Consider the following 18,622-nt stretch of genomic DNA (forward strand, 5'->3'; position numbering starts at 1 on the left):
TTTCCATGATGGCAAGTAGGCTGTGTTCGTTTTACAAATAAATATTTTCAATACAATTGTATTTTTATACGATAAATGTCTTGACACTTTTTTTTTTAAATCCTGACTTTTTGGGGGATAAAATCATGACCTCTCAAAATTTTGTCTTGACATATATAGCTGTCAAGTTGTAGTGAGTTTAAAGTTGTGTGTGTATATATTTTTGAAAAATCTTCCTAAGGTGCAATTTTGAGCCACCTGAAACTTTTATTTGGCAATTCATCTCTTTAGAAGGAAATAAAAAAAATTCCAGTGGAGTCGAAATTTGTGAACGGAGAAAGAATTTTTTTGAAGGCAATTTTTTTCTGGAAAGAATTGTTGAACTGAAAACAAAAAAAAAAACAACTCGCCAAAACAACATCCCATTTGCCACCTTTTGGCGAGCATTTTTTTTGCTTGGCGAGACTGAGGAGAAAAGCATTCCCAAGTCTCGTGCCGAAGAAGACGTGACGCAAAAGGGCTGACGTGATTTTGTGGAAACGCAACGGCGAGCAGGCGGGCAGGGGGCATTCTGGAGCTACTTGAGTTCGCCGCACTTAACGATAACCACCTTGGCTTTGGGGCATCCGCTTCTGGTGCCTTGATTGTCCATCTCCTTCAGTACGTCGCTGCCTTCCAGCATCTTCCCAAACACCACATGCTTACCGTTCAGCCTGCACGCAAATTGACAGAAAAATATTAGAGTCTTCATTTAGGAGAAAAATATGCGATTTTGTTTTTCGACAAAAAGTCGGAACTGTGAGGTGGCTTGCAAGGGTAGTAATATTTTGTAACCACATGTTTTCTTTGTTCCTAAAAATAGAGATTTTTCCTGAAAAACATTTTAAACAGGAATTTGCTATTTTTTTTTCTTTTCGATGGCCTGTGTGGGTACTTGTGTGGGCATCGGATACTCACCAGTCGGTGTCATTTGTGCAGAGGAAGAACTGCGAGCCGTTGGTGTTGGGTCCGGCGTTGGCCATGGAAAGCGTCCCAAAGCCGTTGTGCTTCAGCTTGAAGTTCTCATCATTGAAGGAGTCACCATAGATGGACTTCCCTCCCGTCCCGTTGTGTTTGGTAAAGTCGCCGCCCTGCAGCGCCCCAAAATGTTAGCATTAGCCACATCCTGACGAGAGGGGCTGCAAAACTACATAGGCGCGTCATGAAAAGAGGAACACACCCTATTAAAAACAAACAAAAACATGAATGTGTCACATAAGGCGGCATGCGCTTTTGAAACACAGGCGGTATTAAAGCACAGTAGCGAGCCATGAAAAGAGGGTTACATTTGAAGGCTCCTTTGACAGTCTTCACTCAAGGACCTTTAAATGCAGCCTGAAGTTCCCCAAGAGTGTATACCTGGCACATGAACTTGGGAATAATGCGGTGGAAGCTGGAACCCTCGTACCCGAAACCTTTCTCACCGGTACACAGGGCCCGGAAGTTCTCTGTCAATCAAAAAGCGTCCATCAACACGGTAGCTATTTTGTGTCTTCATTCTTTTCTGACAGTCCAAACATGGAATCTTGCTCCATGAAATTGTATTCATTTACTCTCAACTTGGCTAAACTGCTTCCACTCTGGTGTGGGGGTTTTTTTCAATCAGATTTGAGCCTCAACGTGTTGCCATGTCTGTCTAATCTGCAGCAACAACATTACAGAATGATGTTAATCGCTAAGGATGGTTCATAGATGGATATTGCTTTCGATCCCACCCCCCGTATTGATTGACAGTCGGTCATGCAGAGGAAGACGTTTACCTACCAGCAGTTTTTGGAACTACGTCCGCGAAAAGCTGCAACACAAAACACACATTCATATTTTGATAGGCGCTATTATTGTCATTCTTATTGTTATAACGATCAAAACGTGTTGTTTTTCTTTAACGAACATTGTTTTCTTCACTGGGAACACATTACGTCACCTATTCACGTTGATGACACTGAATAAATCTTCTAGATGCTTCCATATTTCTTCCAGCTGCTAGGTTTTCCATTTTTTTATCCATTTGATTTACGGTCTGTGCACGACGTAAGGTGACGCTAACACGAGCGACTTTAGACAAACAATCAATAAAATACGTAAGATAACTTTAATTAATTACCTCCATTGTGATCCTCCCCGCCTGGGCGTCAGCAATGGTGATGTCGAAGAAAACTACGGGGTTTGGCATCTTTTAATTGGGAAAATAAGATGATTTTATCTTTAATAAATTTGAACCACAACAGACGTCTGACGACAGAATCGATGCAGGACTAATTTTATCCTAACCTGATCAACGTCACTGTCATCAGAGGCCAATCACAGCCGGTTCCTCGGAGAGAACTAACCAATAGCGGCGAGAGATGGGCGGGCTTTAAGGGTAAAAACGTAACGATGAGATTTGGCAGTCACAACAATCCGTGCGGGCGGATGCTAGCAACTGTACAGCCTGTTGTTCTATTTGTATTGGCGGCGTTACTAGGTGAATGAATCAAACGTACCCGTTCAAGTTTTAACGTTTTCACTTAAGGCTGGTGTTGCATTTTATGTTCTGTATTAAAATGATAATGGAAAAATGAAGAAAGAAGGCTAAACCTTTCTTTTTAAGAAGTACAAAACTCAAATGATAAGACATCGGATTCACCTTTGATGATTTCTACCTTGATCTCATCAATGTCATAGTCTTTACCTTCTTCAAGCAAAAAACGTAAAAATACGTTAAATGCATTCTCTTTTCTCTCTCACGCACACGCACATACGCACACACGCAACACTGCAGGTCAAAAGTGATTCGCTGTCTTAATGTGCTCTATTCTGATTGCTGAAGCGGGTGGTGCAGGCAACAAAAATTAGATGTTTGTTGAAATAATGTGGTTTTAATCCTCATCTTCCAGCTCCAGCAAATGAACAAAGCAATCGCAGGTACAATCAATGATAATAATGATTATAAAATAAATAGAAAACAATGGCAATTAAAATGTGTTACAAAATATGTGCAATAGTTTACATCTTAAAAACGTGTTTCCTAGTAAATTTGCAGTTTAATAGTCACTTTTTTTTAACCCCCCAAATAAAAGTCAACATTTATGTTGCCGTTTTGGGAACCTCAAAGTGTCTGTTAGGGGAATAAAAAATAGATCGGGAAGTTCAACACGGACAATAATGAACAGGAGGAAGAAGAACAAGAGCACACGTAATGCGATGAAAATAGGGAAATATTCACATGAGGCGACATTGCCAAACTGGAATGATGGAATGTGGGCGTTGTCTCAACGGTTCAACATGGGAAGCCGTTTGAGCTTTTTTTTCCCTTGGCCATGTACTACCAAGGCTGAGTAACTGGAAGGACAACTCCATGTTACTCGTGAGGCAAACTGTGCTCTACTTACCTTCTGTACCCGACTAGTACAACCAGTGAAGTGCTGGATGTCACTACTCTACAGTATATAGTACGGAATTTAGAAATGGAAATGTGACGTCACTGGGTGTGCTTGTCGTCTGCAATTGTCAACCGGTGCAGAATTTTGCCTTACTAGAAGCATGTAGTTGTCCAACTGGTATGCCAAAGTTGCTCCCCTTGTGAGGACAAACGGCATACTAGTACGTGAACCTTAAGATGGATATCAAGTCATAAAATGTCATACGGCTTTCATGCAACAAATTTGGTACAATGGTAGGACAAGCTACTTCTGACACACAATTGGACATTTCGTTACAGATTTTAGCAAGGATCATGCAAATTGACATGTATGATTTCTTTTCGTGGGCCACATAAAATGATGTGGTGGGCCACATCTGGCCCCCGGGGTTTGAGTTTGACACCTGTGCGCTAGCTGGTTACTAGAAGAATTTTCTCATGTTACTAGTAATATTAGAGTGGTGCACTTCAGTGTAGTACTTTGACACATTTGTGCTACATTAGCATAGTTACCGTAACATCGATGCTAATTTTCATTAGCTAAAGCATTTTGCATTTTGTTTCATTTCAAAGTTGCTTGAAAGCCATTAGAGCACCGAGTCAGTATCGGTGATATCCCAGTTGTGAACTAGTGAACAGTTTTGCCTCACGAGTAACATGCAGCTGTCCTCCCAATGAGCCAAAGTTGTCCTACTTGGGATGACAAAGAGTGTACACGGACCTTAAGATTTCCGCAGCTAACTCGAGGCACAGAAGATTATCGATGACCTTTGGCACGATGCCAATCCAATTTCTTATGAGATAAAAGTTATTGTAATGGCTATTTTGCTAACCCGGAAGTCAGTCGCCTGGCTCACTGAAACCCCGCCTCTCGCCGTGTGGCTGCCCGCCCCTTTCCTGACATCGTCCTTCAACCGGCCCACAAAACAGGAAATAGTAAGAAAGTCGCCGGGTAGGGCGCCTCGGCTGAAGTGGCTGCTCATAAAGACTCAGCCGGAGACGCTTGTCGGGCGTCTCACCGGCTGCTCGAGAAAGCGAGCATGTGTTTACTCAGCGGGAGTGGTACGGAGGGGTGGCTCCTTAATCTTATACATACAGGATTGAGGACCTAAACGTTTTCTTAGATTGGGCGATGCTGAGAGCAGGAATGCTCAAACATGTGTGAATGGAAGAGAACACCTCTTTGGGGACATTTTTTGGTGAGGAATTATTCGCCATTTAACATGGTGAAAAGATATTTTGACTAAACTGAATTAAATTTAATTGTCCACATCCAGCGAGTAACCCGCCACCTCTTCTGTGGTCCCCGAAGGACCGAGTAGTGTTACTACTGCAGGACAGCGGTTAGTTACTAGAACGGTTTCAATGTATATTAGCAGCCCAAAGATGTTACTACAAGTGGAAAATGCTACTAGTAATATAATGGTTGTGCTGCGCAATCTGGACTGGGAACACCGCAGTCTTCCAATGTTACGTGTAAAAGGATCCGAGTGACAAATTGAGGGGGAGGAGACGACGACATCGAAGACAAAACGAAGATGACGACGACAGAGAAGATGACAAAGAAGGAGAAGATGAAGAGGAAGGCGGGGAGAGACGCTCAGTTGTTCTCAAAGAGCGACAAAAGGTCGTCGCTGCTGTTGCTGGGCAGGTCGGGCGGACCCAAGTACGACAACAGCTCATCCGGGTTGGTCAGCTCGGGCAGAAGCTACAACAAATATTTGGGGAAAAAGTCACCCAAAAAAGAAAAAAATAAAATAAAAATGCAGTACATCAATCAATTGGTTAATTTGTATTCGAGGACAGCAATTTGTTTCAGCTGAGGTTGTTTTTGAAGTGCTCTAGAAAACCAAATTGTGACTCAACCTCATCAATGCATTGAATGAAACGAAATGGCTCACATCTAGCGAGTGATCGGCCGCCTCTCCGCCGGCCCCTCCCTGGGGGGCCCCCAGACCGAAGGAGCCCTCGGCATGCAGCCGTGCATTATGGGAAGCGGCCCCGCTCCTCTCCTCGCCGAGGTTCTGGTTGGCGTGCTGCGGGAGCAAGGCATTGTGGGAAGGGTGCGCCGCCTGGCCGTGTGGAAAGAGGAAGCGCAATGAAGGATGGCGGGTGAGAGGAAGCACGACAGTTGGCCAGCAGCTGCGCGCGACAATCGGAAACTCACGAAACGGGGATGAATGCTTGCTTAATGGCTCTCGGCGGCACTAACGAGGCAGCAGGGAGAGACAGTCAGCTGTTCAATTTGTAAGACAGTCAAATCTCGCTGTAACACAGATTTTGCCGCTTTTTTTTTTAATAGATTTTTACAGGCTAGTCTGAATTCAGAGTCGCGCGCCTTCAGTGCAATACCATGCCATGAAACAACAACTGCATTAGAATGACGATGCTAATTTCTGTTATCCAGTCTATGACAATTCACATTTCATGTTAGCATTGAGCTAGCAGAAGTTCATTTTGAAAATTTACGAGCTTGTAAAGTGAAAATCCATCCATCCATTCATCCATTTTCTAATCCGCTTATCGTCACGAGAGTCACGGGCATGCTGGAGCCCAACCCAGCTGTCCTCGGGCAGCAGGCGGGGGGACACCCTGAACTGGTTTCCCAGCCAATCACGGGGCACACATAGACAAACCATTCGCGCTCACAGTCACACATAGGGAGAGTGTTCCATGAACCTGCCATGCATGTTTTTGGAATGTGGGAGGAAAACCAAGCAGGCACAAGGAAAAAATGCAAATTCCACACAAGATGGCTGGGAATCGAAGACACAATTTCAATCCGTCTTCACTCAAACAGTTCTGAGTGTCCATTTCCTCATAATACTAAGAGGACGCTATTATACGAGCATGCAGGAACGTGTCTGGACCGCTGGCAGTAAAAACCGTGATGGTTACACAACACCGGGCAAGGTCTGCGCTTTTAAGCACTTGGAAGAAAGAGTCCAGCACCGCCCGAGGCGTCAACATTGATGACGTGCGTCTTACGTAAGACCGCTTCGTCTGGCTCACCTGCTCGTGCTGGTAAGATAGCGGCGGGCCGGAGGAAGGGTACTCCCCCAGGGTCGGCGTGCCGGGAGTGTTAGGGAATTCGGGGAAACCCGACTGGCTAGCAAAGCCTCGGCTCCCTGAGGAAAAACAGCAACAATGTCAGAAGAAAGAGAAAAGAAGAAAGAAAGAACGTTCCGGGTCACGTAGCATCAAACGGCGGATCGTGCTACTTAACTTGAAAGCTTCCTTTCTTTTAATTCATCTATGTTCCGACTACACGATGACGCTTGTTCACACATTTTTTTCCCCCAACGTGAAAATAAGCAAATTCTTATGAGAATGAGTTGACAGTTCACAAAAAGATATACTTGTCAAAAAAAAAATAAAAACTTTAAAAAAAAAATGAGAAAAAATATCTATTAACTCATTCACTCCCAAAGACGTTTTAAACGTCTTTTCAGACTTGGGCCAGAATTGGCTGGTACTAAATGAGTTAAAAGCGTTTTTTAAGATTAGTCATCTTTCTCCAGAATAAATAAAATATATGCAACAATATACATTAAAATAATTCCAAGAAAAAAATCATTTGTTTCAAGAAAAAAAAAAATGATTTAATTGTTTTTGTTCTAAAAATATTTAATGGAATTTCCCAAAGAAAAAAAATCTGAAAAGTGATTTATTTTTACAGAAGTCTTTGAGGGGGAAAAAATATTTTAGTTGCTCGATTTGCCTTGACTTTCACTGAAAACAAATAATGCAAATTAAGGACTTTTATGAGATGGGAGTGGTTTTCTGGCAAAAAGAAAATGTTTCTGAACTACATTTTAAGAAAGCCACAACCCCCCCAAAAAAAGCGGGTAAAAGCTGCTTGTTGCAGTTCTCTCACCAGGTCTGTTGTAGTCTGGGCTGCCTCTGTTGCCCCCAGCCGGCGCCCCGGCACTTGCGTACGGCGAAGAGGCAGGCCCCAGCGCGGCGATCATCTCCATGACGTTGGGCATCAGCATGTGACTGGGGCTGACGGTGCGACAGCGTTTGAGCGCCGGCCCGTCAGATTCCTCCTTCACGTGCAGGTCAGGCTTGACCGGCACCGGCCTCCAGCCGCACAACGGCTCAATGGTGATCTCCTCGTAATCGGAACTGGCGGACCGACATCGCAAATGAGCGCACGGCAAAGCGGCAATCCCGGAGCGGGATGAGGACTTACTTCTGGATATAGACCAGGATCCCCAGCATATACTGGTCCACCTCCAGACCCTCCAGCAGAGCGGTCTTACTGAAATGACAGCACCGCGCTCCATTACATCATCATCGGTCCGTTCAGTTTTCCTACCGGCTTCACCTAATTCTGGGCCACCTTTGATCTAAAATCTCAGACATTATGGATTTTTTTTTTTTCCGGACCCGGCAGATAAATCTGTCAAGCTCTTTTAACCCTTTCATTCGTGCGCCCTGCAACCCGATAACATGATAAGCTGTCCACTGTAGTAACTGCTGTCCCCAAAAGGGTTAAATCAGGTTGTGTTTTTTTTTTAAATTTTGCTTGCACATTAAAGCATAAGACAAACAATGATGTTCAATCATTACCATAGCCACCTAAAAATACGAATTGGTTGATTTTTCTTTTTGTTGTAAAGTTAAATTCTAAACGGCAGGGTATTGCAAAACAGTCAACCGTTCCACCTGTCACTCCGATTTTTTATTATTGTACACATTAAGAGATCAAAAAGAAAGTAGTTTAGTCATTATATTTTACCATATCAGTGGGGCCCGAACATATTAGCCTCAATTTGAGCCCAGAAAAACCCTGGTCATCATCATCATCATCATCATGCTCCATGGGCACCTACTTGCAGACGGGACACCTCCACGTTCCTCGTTCACAGTTGAGCTGCAGGTACGACTCCAGGTCAAAACACTACAAAGAAGAGTTTAAAAAACTGAGAATAAATAAATAACCTTGCATTTTTTCATCTTTAAAGTTGCACTTTTTTCATTTACTGGACACTATACTTCTTCCATGGCCGTATGTAGGCGGTATGATACAAACGAGATGTACTTCACAGCTCCTCTTAACCTGAAGTAAAATTTGTTTTTCCACACAGAAGAAAGAATATGCACCGAGGTGTTTTTATTCTCCGTTTACCTGTGTTGCCCCACCGTTTGTGTTCAAATATCCATATCTTAAAAGGTTGTAACACTGCGACACCTCGGCTATTATTTGAACCCATAGGTGGTTTATGCCTTGTTTGCTAGCATTAAGCTAAGTGGACTTGGCTTTTTGTTTGTTTGTTTTTTTTAAAACACAAGATGCAATATGTTTCATGTGATGTTTAGCTTGATTTCAACTGTTAGTAGTATCAAACAGTTTGTTGCCTCATTTCTTTTCAATCATGGTCTCCTATTTGCCAAGCTATGTGTTCGCACGTGTGAATCGGGCATTTGAGCCGTGTCCGAACCTGTATGTGGCGGCAGTCGTGTCCTCGTGCCGGCAGCTGGATGCGCCGGAAAGTGATTGGACACTTGAGCGACACTTTGATGGCCGTTTGCTCCACGCCGTCCTCTCCGTTTAGCCCGGGGGTCCCGGGGATGGTGCCACTGCTGAAGTTTCTCTTGACTGAAACATACGAACGACCCCTTCACAATGACATCCGCCATTTTTAATCTGACATTGAACAGACTGCGAAAGAGATCATTTCTGACACTGTGAGCGCTGGTTGGTACTGTGCCACTCCAGTCCTGTAGGTGGCACTAATGCTCATTTCAACCTTGTACATCACAGGTAAACAAATCAAAAGGGATAGTACTATCTGTAACAAAAAAGTACTTCTTTTTTAATGTAATTGGAAAGACACTGGGGTGAACTATAGCCTCCTGGACTGTAGGTGGCAGTATGAAAAATTGTGAACTTTGGTAGGCCACAGCTAATATTTTAAAGTTAGTTTTTTTCCATCAATCGTTGCGGGACAATTTGACTTCTGATGATAAACACAAAACGGTACTGTCATTTTATTATTATTTTGTCTATCTTAAGTTAAACAAAACATTTTGTGAAGGAAAGCACATTGAAATGAGAGTGAATTGTATTTTCTTGACCTGTAGGTGCCAGCAATATAAAATTTAAAAACTTGAAGGCCACAGCTACAATTTCATCACAAAGGTTTACCGAATAAAAAAATATGCTAGGACAAAAGGCACATTTCCTCAACAAATGTGCATGAGATGAAAAACAAATATCCGTAGAATTCGTTTGTATTTGACTTAAATATAGAAATATGTATTCTGGCTCTGTTTGTAATGACATTCAAGAAAATCCAGCACTGGTTTAGGACATGAAAACATACCAAAAATGCAATTTTGTCACAACTTCAACTTTAAATTCGGCGGTATATGAATGTAGTGTTGAGTGTGCATCTCACTCTTGGTGATGCAGTGCTCTGCGGGCAGCAGCCGCTTCTTCATGAGTCCTTGCAGCACCGACCTGACGGAGGGCCGATGGACCAGCTGCAGCACGAACAAATGGGACTGCGGAAACAAATGTGCTCTTATAGAAAATCAACGTGGAGATGGTACACGAGTTGAATTGTAATTTGGCGGTGGCGCTACGACAAACTTACGCAGCAGCAGGCGGTGACGGTGATCTGAACCGTGTTGCGGCCGGGCTGGCACACTTGCTTGAGGTACAAGGCCTTGTGGGAGGTCTTGTTGTCGCCGCGCTCGATGGACAAAGGCGTGGCGTTGACGCTCACCTGCACCGAGGCTGGCCAGTTGGTGTTCATCTGCCGGTCCTCGTGGTGGTAGCATTTGAACTGCAGCTCCAGATCGGGCCTGCGTAGGGCGGCGAACACAACACAGCACTCAAGTCGCACATTGCATCGAATCGGAATTGGAGTGAAACATATTTCCCGCTGAGATGGCAATTCTCTCGCGCAGCAACGTCGTAGAGGGAATCGCATCGTATTCGGAGCGTCACGACGGAATGATGGCATCGGAGTTGAAAAAGTGAATTTGGCGCCTCACCTCATCATGAGCGTTTTGTAGACGGAGTCTCGAAGCTGGAAGGCGTGGTTACTGACCGCCAAGTTGTGCTCCAGTCTGAAAGGCTCCAAAACCACGCCGTCACGCACCGGGAAGGTCAGGCGGAGATCGTCACTAGGGTTACCTTCACCAGGAAGAAACAACGCAAGAACACTTGTCGGTCTGATGACATCTACGCTATTGGAGGGGTGTGTGTGTGTGTGGGGGATAAGTGATGATAATATAATGAAAAATCCCCAACTGCTGCCATGTGCGGGCAACTGTAACGCCTCACCTGTGGCAGTCTGCGGGCCACCCATGTTGCTTTTTACATCGGGGGGCATGTAGGGAGATTTGGTCTCCTGGCCTGGGGAGAGGTAAGGCGGCATGGAGGTGCCAGGTGTCATGGGAGGTGTGGGATTGCCGCCCATGGGGGAGCTGGGGTACACGGGCATTCCTCCGCCCCGCCCGGGCTGTGAAGTGGAGACAACGGCTGAGAGTTATGCATCAATGACTAGAAAGCCTTCATGTGCAAACATGGCACTCCGGCAGGGCAAGTAAACCATTTCATCTATTAATTTGAGATTTTTTTTTTGTTCTTCGTTATGAGGGTCTTTTTTTTGTAAACAGAATTCTGCGCTTAAAAGCATGTCTTATCCTGATGTGCATGATTTACACTAACAATATTGCTGCAAACAGAGGAGATAGTTTGCAAACTCACAGTCACAGTTGGGACTTTGCCGATCCATCTTGGAGGGAGGAATAAAAAAAAACAACTTGGGTGCACTCAAAATGTTTAGCTCAGGTAACGAGCTGTTAAGAAGAAGACTACTGGAGGCGTAAAGAGTATATTACCATGAAGACAATTTTGGGTCTGACTACCCCTTTAAATTTTTATTTTAGAGCCATATTGCCCAGCCCTCAGGACAGCATCAAGAATCCTTTTGAATTTCGTATTGAGCATTTAGCGCCACTCACCCCGCTGGCCGCTGCTTGAGTGAAGGCGTTGTATCCTCCTGGGCCTGCAGGGGGCAGTCCTGTCTGCCCATTAAACACTTCTGACTGAAGACCAGCCCAAAAAAAAAAAAAGGGTCGTAACACAACCATCAGTATTTATGTATTTTAGTATTTATAATATTGCTTATTGATCACTCATTTGTTGTCAAACAACCCAAGATTCCTCCATATTTTTGGGGTGTTTACCTTGTAGTACTGGGGTGGGTTGGGCTGTCCGGCGCCGGCGGGGAACGGCGGCGGGTTGCTGTGTGACCCGGAGGCGTACTGGCCCATGGGGGCCATACGGCCGGCCGGGTACGAGGGCGAGGGGGCGCACCTTTGCGGCGGTCCGGGGGGGTACTGCAGAGGCTGTTGAGGATACGCCGACATGGACGACATCCCGCCGCCGTTGCCGCCGAACTGCCCGTCACAAGTCAAAACAAACTTAGGCAGGGGTAGGGCTGCAAACAAGTGTTCAGCTTTGAAACTAGTTTCAAAGTTTACTGTTTCAAATGACACTTTGAGGGCAAGATTAAGGTGTAAGATTTGGGGTTTTAGATGAGGATGTCAAGCCTGTATTGGGTTTTTGAATCAGGTTTTGGTAGGGTTCTCACCTCAGAGTGGAAAGTGCGTTTGAGTCCCTGCGTTCCACCAGGATATCCCCCGCCTGCTCCTCCTCCGCCGTGCATCTTCTGTGTATGTCCAGGGTGAGAGGGGTACAAGCCCCCGCCAGAGGGTGGCGCCAGTCCCGACCTGCTTGAGACCATACCGCCTTGGTTCATGGCCGGGGGTCCACGAGGGCCCCCGTGTGACATGAACTGGGGGCTGTATGAGGAGGGTCCGCCCATCTGCCAGGGAAACAACAACAACAAATAAAAATAAGTGAAGAATGCTAGCGGGGTCATGCTGCCCTCTGGTGGCCATTACTTGAACTAGGCTTGAGAGCTACCATCAAGATTAAGGTTTCAAATTAGACTTCCAAGCAAGGGTGACAGTTTTTAACGTGGGTTGGGGTTTCATGTTTGATCTGATATCAAGAGTTAGAGTTTCAAATTAGGGCTTAATCTCAGGATTTAAACGAGGTATTCAAAGTAGGGCTTCGTGTTACGGTTCCAACAAATTTGTTATGGTTTTGAACAAGGTTTCAATTTAGGATTTGAAGCACCGGTTTCATATTTTGGCTTCAAGTGTCCGAGTACCTGCGCGTAGCTAATGTCCTGGTGCTGTTTCTCTTGTATGGCCGCCACGGTTGCGGTGGCAGTGGCGGTGGCTGTAGCGGCGGCCACAGCGGCGGCGGCGGCGGTGGTGAAGTCTGAGGGGGGGCGCACACCCATCCCACCGCTGTTACCCGAGTAACTGCACAGAGGGGAAAAGTCATATTTACAGACACAAATCTACTTAAACAACATTAAACTTACGAAGACTGCAAGTCTCCCATGTTAGCTTCAATGTAAACCTTGCAGGTTAGCTTTTGAAGGCAGCTTCTAACATTTCCTGTGACGTGAGATTGCTGTTATCTTCGCGTGACTTTCCAGAATTATCTTCGGACATTAGATTTCAATCTTAGCTTCTAAAAATAGCTTCCGACATTACCGCTAATGTTAGAACTCTGGATGACCAATATTTGCGTGTGACGTTAGCGTCAACGGTTTTCATAAGAGCTAAAAGAGACTGTTAGCTCCCACTGTTAGCTTACAAAGTTTCAACTTTAGCCTCTGAAGTTACCTCCCTATAATAGGTTTCAATGTGAGCTTGACGTTGGCTTGGAACATTTTCGCTAACGTTCGAGCAAGGGAAAACATTTAACATTAGCTTCCAATATTTGCTTCCAATGTTTGCTTTCTAATTTACCTTTCAAATTAGTCAGCTTCTAACATTCGAGCTAAAAGAAGACTTAACTTGCAACGTTAGCATCCAATGTCGCCTCCAAACATTAATTTCAGTTAGCTAGTTAGCTTCAAGTTTTGTTAAAATTTTGCTTGTAAGACAGCATTCAACCACATTACAGGGAACCCCCCATTTATTGGTGGGAACGATACCTGCTGCCGTAGGTCGCTGCAGGGTTGTACCCTGCATTGGGGCGGCCATACATGAGCGGCTGGCCGTAACCTTTGGATATGGCGTCGCCGTACCCCTGCTGGCTCATGAACTGCGGCCCCATGGCACCAGCCATGCCGGGGCCGCCACCTCCGCCCCCGCCGGGCATCATGTGACCACCCGTGCTGTCGCCAGGACCCATGGGTGGCGCTCCGATTACCTGCGCAGAAAACAGGGTTACACTACTAGGTCACTTTATTAGGTACACATACATTGCAACGACACTTTCGTGGTGTTGGGTAAAAAAAAATTGGTGCTCAAGGACATCACTTTCAACGTTGTCCGACATTTGTTTGAACATTTGTTTCCAATGCTAGCTTTAAACGTTTGCGTCAACATTCGCATTTCTTCACTGGTTTGCCACATTGCTTTCTTTGTAGGTGGCCCACGGGCTCTATTTTGTCCAGCTTCGTTAGTATATCGTAAAAATGCATTTGGTCGTAGCTTTTCCTTTCCTTTGCTATTTTGATGAAGCAGTGCCACATGTTACCTGGCTGTGCGTGGGATTGGTCACGCCCCACACTGTGGTTACTACAGAGAGAGATCCTGCGTGTTGATTGGCTGCTGGTTGCCAGGAGACTGGCTCATGGAGGAAGGCTCCGTCACCGCTGCCGAGGGGGAGAGAAAAAAAAAGGGCCATGAAGGTGGCGGCGGGCCTTAGTGCTTCTTCACACCAGAACCTCCTCACAGTTTCCCCGCTAGCTGTGTTCAAGTGCAATTATGAAATTATTAATGAACAATCAGCAGCCGGTTATGACCCATTTGTACGGAAACGGGCAGGGGATGACAGTCAGACACTCTCTCCTTGTAACCATCAACAGGAAATGGACACATCACTTTTTGGGGCGCAATAATAAACAATATTTTTGTGCCATGTTTATTTCACTTGTTTCAATGAGCATCTGTTTAACTCTTTCACTGCTAAATGCTAAACTAATGCTAAGGTACGTCCACCACCCAGTCACCTTTTTAGACCTCTCATTTTGAAAACGGCCACGTAGCAAATTAAGCAATAGGAAGTCAACGCTTCCTTCCTTCTCATGGATGAATAGAATACAACCTTCCTCGGGAAATGGTGCCCCCTGGCGGCTTGGAGCATCAAATAAAGACTGCGCTGAATGAGTTACAATTTGAACCTCTGAACAGTTTTGACAAAAGATTTATGGCCATGTCGAGAACACCCAATGCCAAAATGAAGGTGTACAAAGTGTTTGTGACCTAAATGAGGATTGTTGCGTGTATACCTTTGAGGAGTGGGATGCGGGGCTCGTTTCATGGAGTTGAGGGGTTTCATTGGAGGAGCATGGGGGTGACTGGGGAGCGCCCCTGAGAGAGATGAACACACAGAGGAAGAAGCTCAGTCAGCCACTTTGGCGTCGCCATGGTCACCGTCGGCTTCAGCGACACCACTGCCTTTCATGTGTGACTGTACGCGGACACGACGAGTGCTCGCCTCCTCGCACGGGGACCGCGAGGGCCTGAGGGGAGGGATGATGTATGGAGCTAAATTTATCTTGTTGATTTCAAAAGGAAACACTTTCTGATTTAATGTTGACATTTCGTCCTGTAATTTTTGCAGGGATGCATTCATAGCAATACCGGAATCATTATCCGATACTGGGCATCTCGTACTTGAAAAATGCTACAGATACCAGAGAAGACATTTTACCAACCTAATGAACACACCAAACAGACTGGTGGAGTAGAGGCCATGTCTGCCATGTGGAGATATCGAGCAGGCCGCGCTATCGTCACAGACAAAGCAATGATAATATACCACAAAAACACAGAGGGAACATGGCATCTGTATTCCTTCTTGTGTAGCAATTAGACTCTTCTTTGTCTCTCATTTTAGTACACTTTTTGCATCGTGCCCCTAGTGTTCAGTCTGACATAGCACATAACTGGAGCAGCGTGCGTTATCGTTCACTGACATTCATGGCCAAAAATGTCAAATACGCATTGCAAATGGGTCGGATTTCAGTGAATGAAGTGAAACGTGCGGCAAGACTATTAGATGTTAAAATGTCAACGTTACTCAAAAAAGTGACGCGAGAATAAGTTATACCGTGATTAAGGAAAGTTTGTGCTTTGTGTTTTTAACAACACTGAAAATCAAGTGTTGTTAAAAACACATTTTCGTCACAATTGCAAGATGTAACAGCGCTTCGAAGCATCAATCGATGCCAAGTGTCGCTAGCACGTTTCTGGTGGTTTGCGTTATATGTTAGCATGACTGGCAGAGTTACCAGGTTTGGTTAAACAATTTGTGTTTAAATAAATAATGATGAATCTCATGTTCTATGCGTGAGTTTTACAATAAACGTCAACTGAGACGACAGAAGACGACGCCAGCTGTGAGGGCGCAACCGCACAACTTCCAGTTGACACAACTTAGGGTGCCATGCCAAGGTCGGGGTTTCAAGCGCAGGTTAGGATGTCAAAGAAATGTTCAGATATTACAGGTTTCAATGCAAAGTTGAAGAACCATGTGAGATAACTATCCTCAGCAGCAGGTGGCGCTCTGCTTTCAAAAAAGAGGAAAACAGAAGCATTTGAATGACCGTGATCATCAATTACAATTAATAACTCAAAAGTCATATTTGACATCAACATGATGGAATACCTTCAGGTGAATGTATGTGCGCGATCGTGCACATAGAAACGAAGCAAAAGTCTACTCCTCACGCGCACGTGCACAACATCACCCGTGGAAGGCGCTACAGGTGCCGCATGCCCACGCACACAATAAAGAGTCATACAAAACAACACAAAGAATTCCCGAAAACAAAAACAACACGAACCTGCTGCACTGACAAACACACTTGTGCACGCGCACGACCCGGCCAGACATGAATCCGTCAGACAATGAGAAAGTGTGTGCACGCGCCCGCTTAGAGCCTATTACCTATGCCTGCGCGTGTGCGTGACGCCCGCGACAAGTCTGCACAACGCGCGCACGCACACCTCCTGGCTTTCCAGCCACGGGCGCTCACGGCTTTCGGCGGCACAACGGAACAAAGCGGCGTGCACGCGGCTTTTCGCGACCAACGCACGAGACGCGTTCGGTACCGCCTACCTGGCTGGTGCGACCGTGCCGTTCGTACGTGCGCGCGACCCCGGTAACGGCGCGTGCATCTGTGCGCGTGTTCGCGCAACGCGCGAACCCGGCGTTGGGTTGAGCGGGGACCCCAACGCCGCCGTGCTCGCGTCGTGACATTCTCACGCACCTTACCTGTCTGTACGCGGGCGTCCAAGTCTCGAAGCCAGACGCCTCGGTGAGCTAGCTTAGCTTAGCTCGCCATAGCAAGATAGCTAGCTCGTGTGGTGTCGCAGTCGGCTAACGCCGGACTAGCTGTCAAGTTTGGCCGTAAAGTCTCCCCTTTCGGCGCTCATTGTGTCCACAGGGAGGAGCCAGGCGGCGCAATCCCAAGTGTTTAAAATCGGGGCGACTTCCGGTCGGCGTCACGTTTAATTACGCTAAATCGGCGAACCAATTACAGCTAGCTCATCCAGGACGCGGAGCTCACTTTAGTAAAGACAGACCATTGCACAATGACAAGCTATAATGAATTCATGACGTCACCGCCACTCGCCTGCCCCTCCTCCTCCTACTCCAAGCGAGCATGGCGTCACCAGGAAGCATACAGGTACTGGCCGTGCGTCTTTACGTCCGCCATCTTGGAAAGGTACTGGCAGTTTGGGGAAGAGAATAAAAAATATGTTGAAAATGTTTACGTTTCTGTGTGCGTGCGTATTCTCTAGTCTTTACTTCTAGTCAAGTGTGTCTGTGTTTGTGTGTGTGTGTGTTGTAGTCCTCACAAAAATGTGTCTTGTAAAGATGTGTATCGCATGTAGGTTTGCGTTATAGCGTGTTTTGTGTGACCATTCGTATTGTAGTCCTTACTGGTGTGTGCATGTCCTGTTGTACAGGATTGAGAGTGTGTTTCTAAGCGTGCGATATACCTGCAAATCAGTCTTGTTGATGTCTGTGTGTGTCGTTACAAATCTGTCTTTCGGTCTGTCCTTTGTTGAAGTGTGTGTCGCTTGTTTTTGTCCTTACAAGTGTGTCTTGATTTTGAGGAGTGTCCGTGTAAGTGTCTTTGTAAATGTGTGTGTGTGTGTGTGTTGTTCTTTAGTCCTTGCAACTGTCATGTTGTTGAAGTGTGTGTTTTTGGTGCTCACAAGGGTGTTTGTAGAAGTGTGTGTGAAAGTGTGCTTCTTTTTGTAGACGTGTACGTTATAGTTTGTGCAAGTGTGTGTGTGTGTGTGAGAGAGAGAGAGAGCTTTTTTTCCAGAGCCGGGTTGCCGTGGAAACAGGTGCAGAGATTTCCCATTTCTTCATTTTCCTCTCCACACTATCATATCAGCCCCCCACCCCCCAACGACCTGCCGCATAGTGGCGACCTACTGCAGTCATTACACAATGTCACTTACAGCACAACAGCAGTGAGAAAGGGGTGGAGGCGACGGAGGAAGGGGGGCGACTCATTGGGCTGAACCTCCATCGGGGAAGGGGAGGAGAAAGGTGGAACATTTGGGGGTGGTTTTTCGAAATTTGTCACAACTAAGCACACACACGGCAACTGCGCACACGCGTGAAGCAGCCGGTTGCCATGGTGAGAAGCGCACACGCCTGCTTCCTGAGCTTGGGTGTATGTGCGTGTGTGTGTGTCCATGTGTGTGTGCGTGCATTCCAATGGGGAGGCTTTGGCAAGCGCAGAAACATTCCAGGGAAATGGCTGCTGCTCATGACCTAGAATAACACACAACATGACTGACTAGTGGAGGGGGGCGGGGGGTGCAAAGGATGGGGGGAGGGGAGTAAGGGAGCCATAGATTTGGAGTAAGAAAGGTTACAAGGGGGCCAGGGGAGGGAATGAGGAAGCAAGGAAGCAAGACGGGAGGCTAAAAGGGAAGGAGGCAAGGAAGGATGAAGGGACTGAACATAATGACCTCTCATGACATCACCACATCAACAAGTGTGTGCATGTGGTCATGAGAGGACATAAAAACCTTAAAAGTAGAGTAAACTATCCTGTGAAATATAAACAAGACAAAAAAGTAAAGAAATCAAAAGCTTTTATAAAGTGTAACTAAACCAAA

At 45.8% G+C, this 18,622-nt stretch overlaps 2 protein-coding genes across 8 annotated transcripts; both read right to left on the reverse strand.

Annotated features, from left to right (window-relative positions):
* Nucleotides 1-223: 223 nt before the first annotated feature.
* ppiab (peptidylprolyl isomerase Ab (cyclophilin A)) lies at nt 224-2,289 on the reverse strand. Its single transcript, XM_086134206.1, has 5 exons — nt 2,123-2,289; nt 1,783-1,813; nt 1,378-1,466; nt 937-1,109; nt 224-692 (listed from the first exon to the last, which is right to left on the reverse strand). Exons 1-5 carry the CDS (start codon nt 2,189-2,191, stop codon nt 557-559), a joined length of 498 nt encoding a protein of 165 aa, XP_085990332.1. The 5' UTR covers nt 2,192-2,289; the 3' UTR covers nt 224-556.
* A 110-nt stretch (nt 2,290-2,399) lies between these two features.
* On the reverse strand, nt 2,400-17,080 carry zmiz2 (zinc finger, MIZ-type containing 2). 7 transcript variants are annotated; one of them, XR_015103405.1, is made up of 20 exons: nt 16,752-17,080; nt 14,761-14,842; nt 14,007-14,124; nt 13,459-13,676; nt 12,619-12,775; nt 12,034-12,267; nt 11,627-11,839; nt 11,402-11,485; nt 10,719-10,896; nt 10,427-10,568; nt 10,024-10,234; nt 9,826-9,931; nt 8,866-9,023; nt 8,257-8,324; nt 7,614-7,682; nt 7,296-7,546; nt 6,431-6,546; nt 5,586-5,625; nt 5,320-5,490; nt 2,400-5,126 (listed from the first exon to the last, which is right to left on the reverse strand). XR_015103405.1 is itself a non-coding variant. In XM_086134204.1 (19 exons), the coding sequence occupies exons 2-19, from the start codon at nt 14,808-14,810 to the stop codon at nt 5,019-5,021; spliced, it is 2,616 nt and encodes an 871-aa protein (XP_085990330.1). In that variant the 5' UTR covers nt 14,811-14,842; nt 16,752-17,080; the 3' UTR covers nt 2,400-5,018. The 7 variants fall into 7 exon arrangements, 5 of the variants coding, with proteins under 5 accessions (XP_085990330.1, XP_085990329.1, XP_085990326.1 ...); XM_086134204.1 differs by lacking the exon at nt 5,586-5,625 and having other exon boundaries at nt 5,320-5,454; XM_086134203.1 differs by lacking the exon at nt 5,586-5,625.
* Nucleotides 17,081-18,622: the final 1,542 nt, after the last annotated feature.

This window comes from Hippocampus guttulatus, chromosome 17 (assembly GCF_054856545.1).
Source record: "Hippocampus guttulatus isolate MCC_2025c chromosome 17, RoL_Hgut_1.0, whole genome shotgun sequence".
In the NCBI taxonomy this organism is placed as follows: domain Eukaryota; kingdom Metazoa; phylum Chordata; class Actinopteri; order Syngnathiformes; family Syngnathidae; genus Hippocampus; species Hippocampus guttulatus.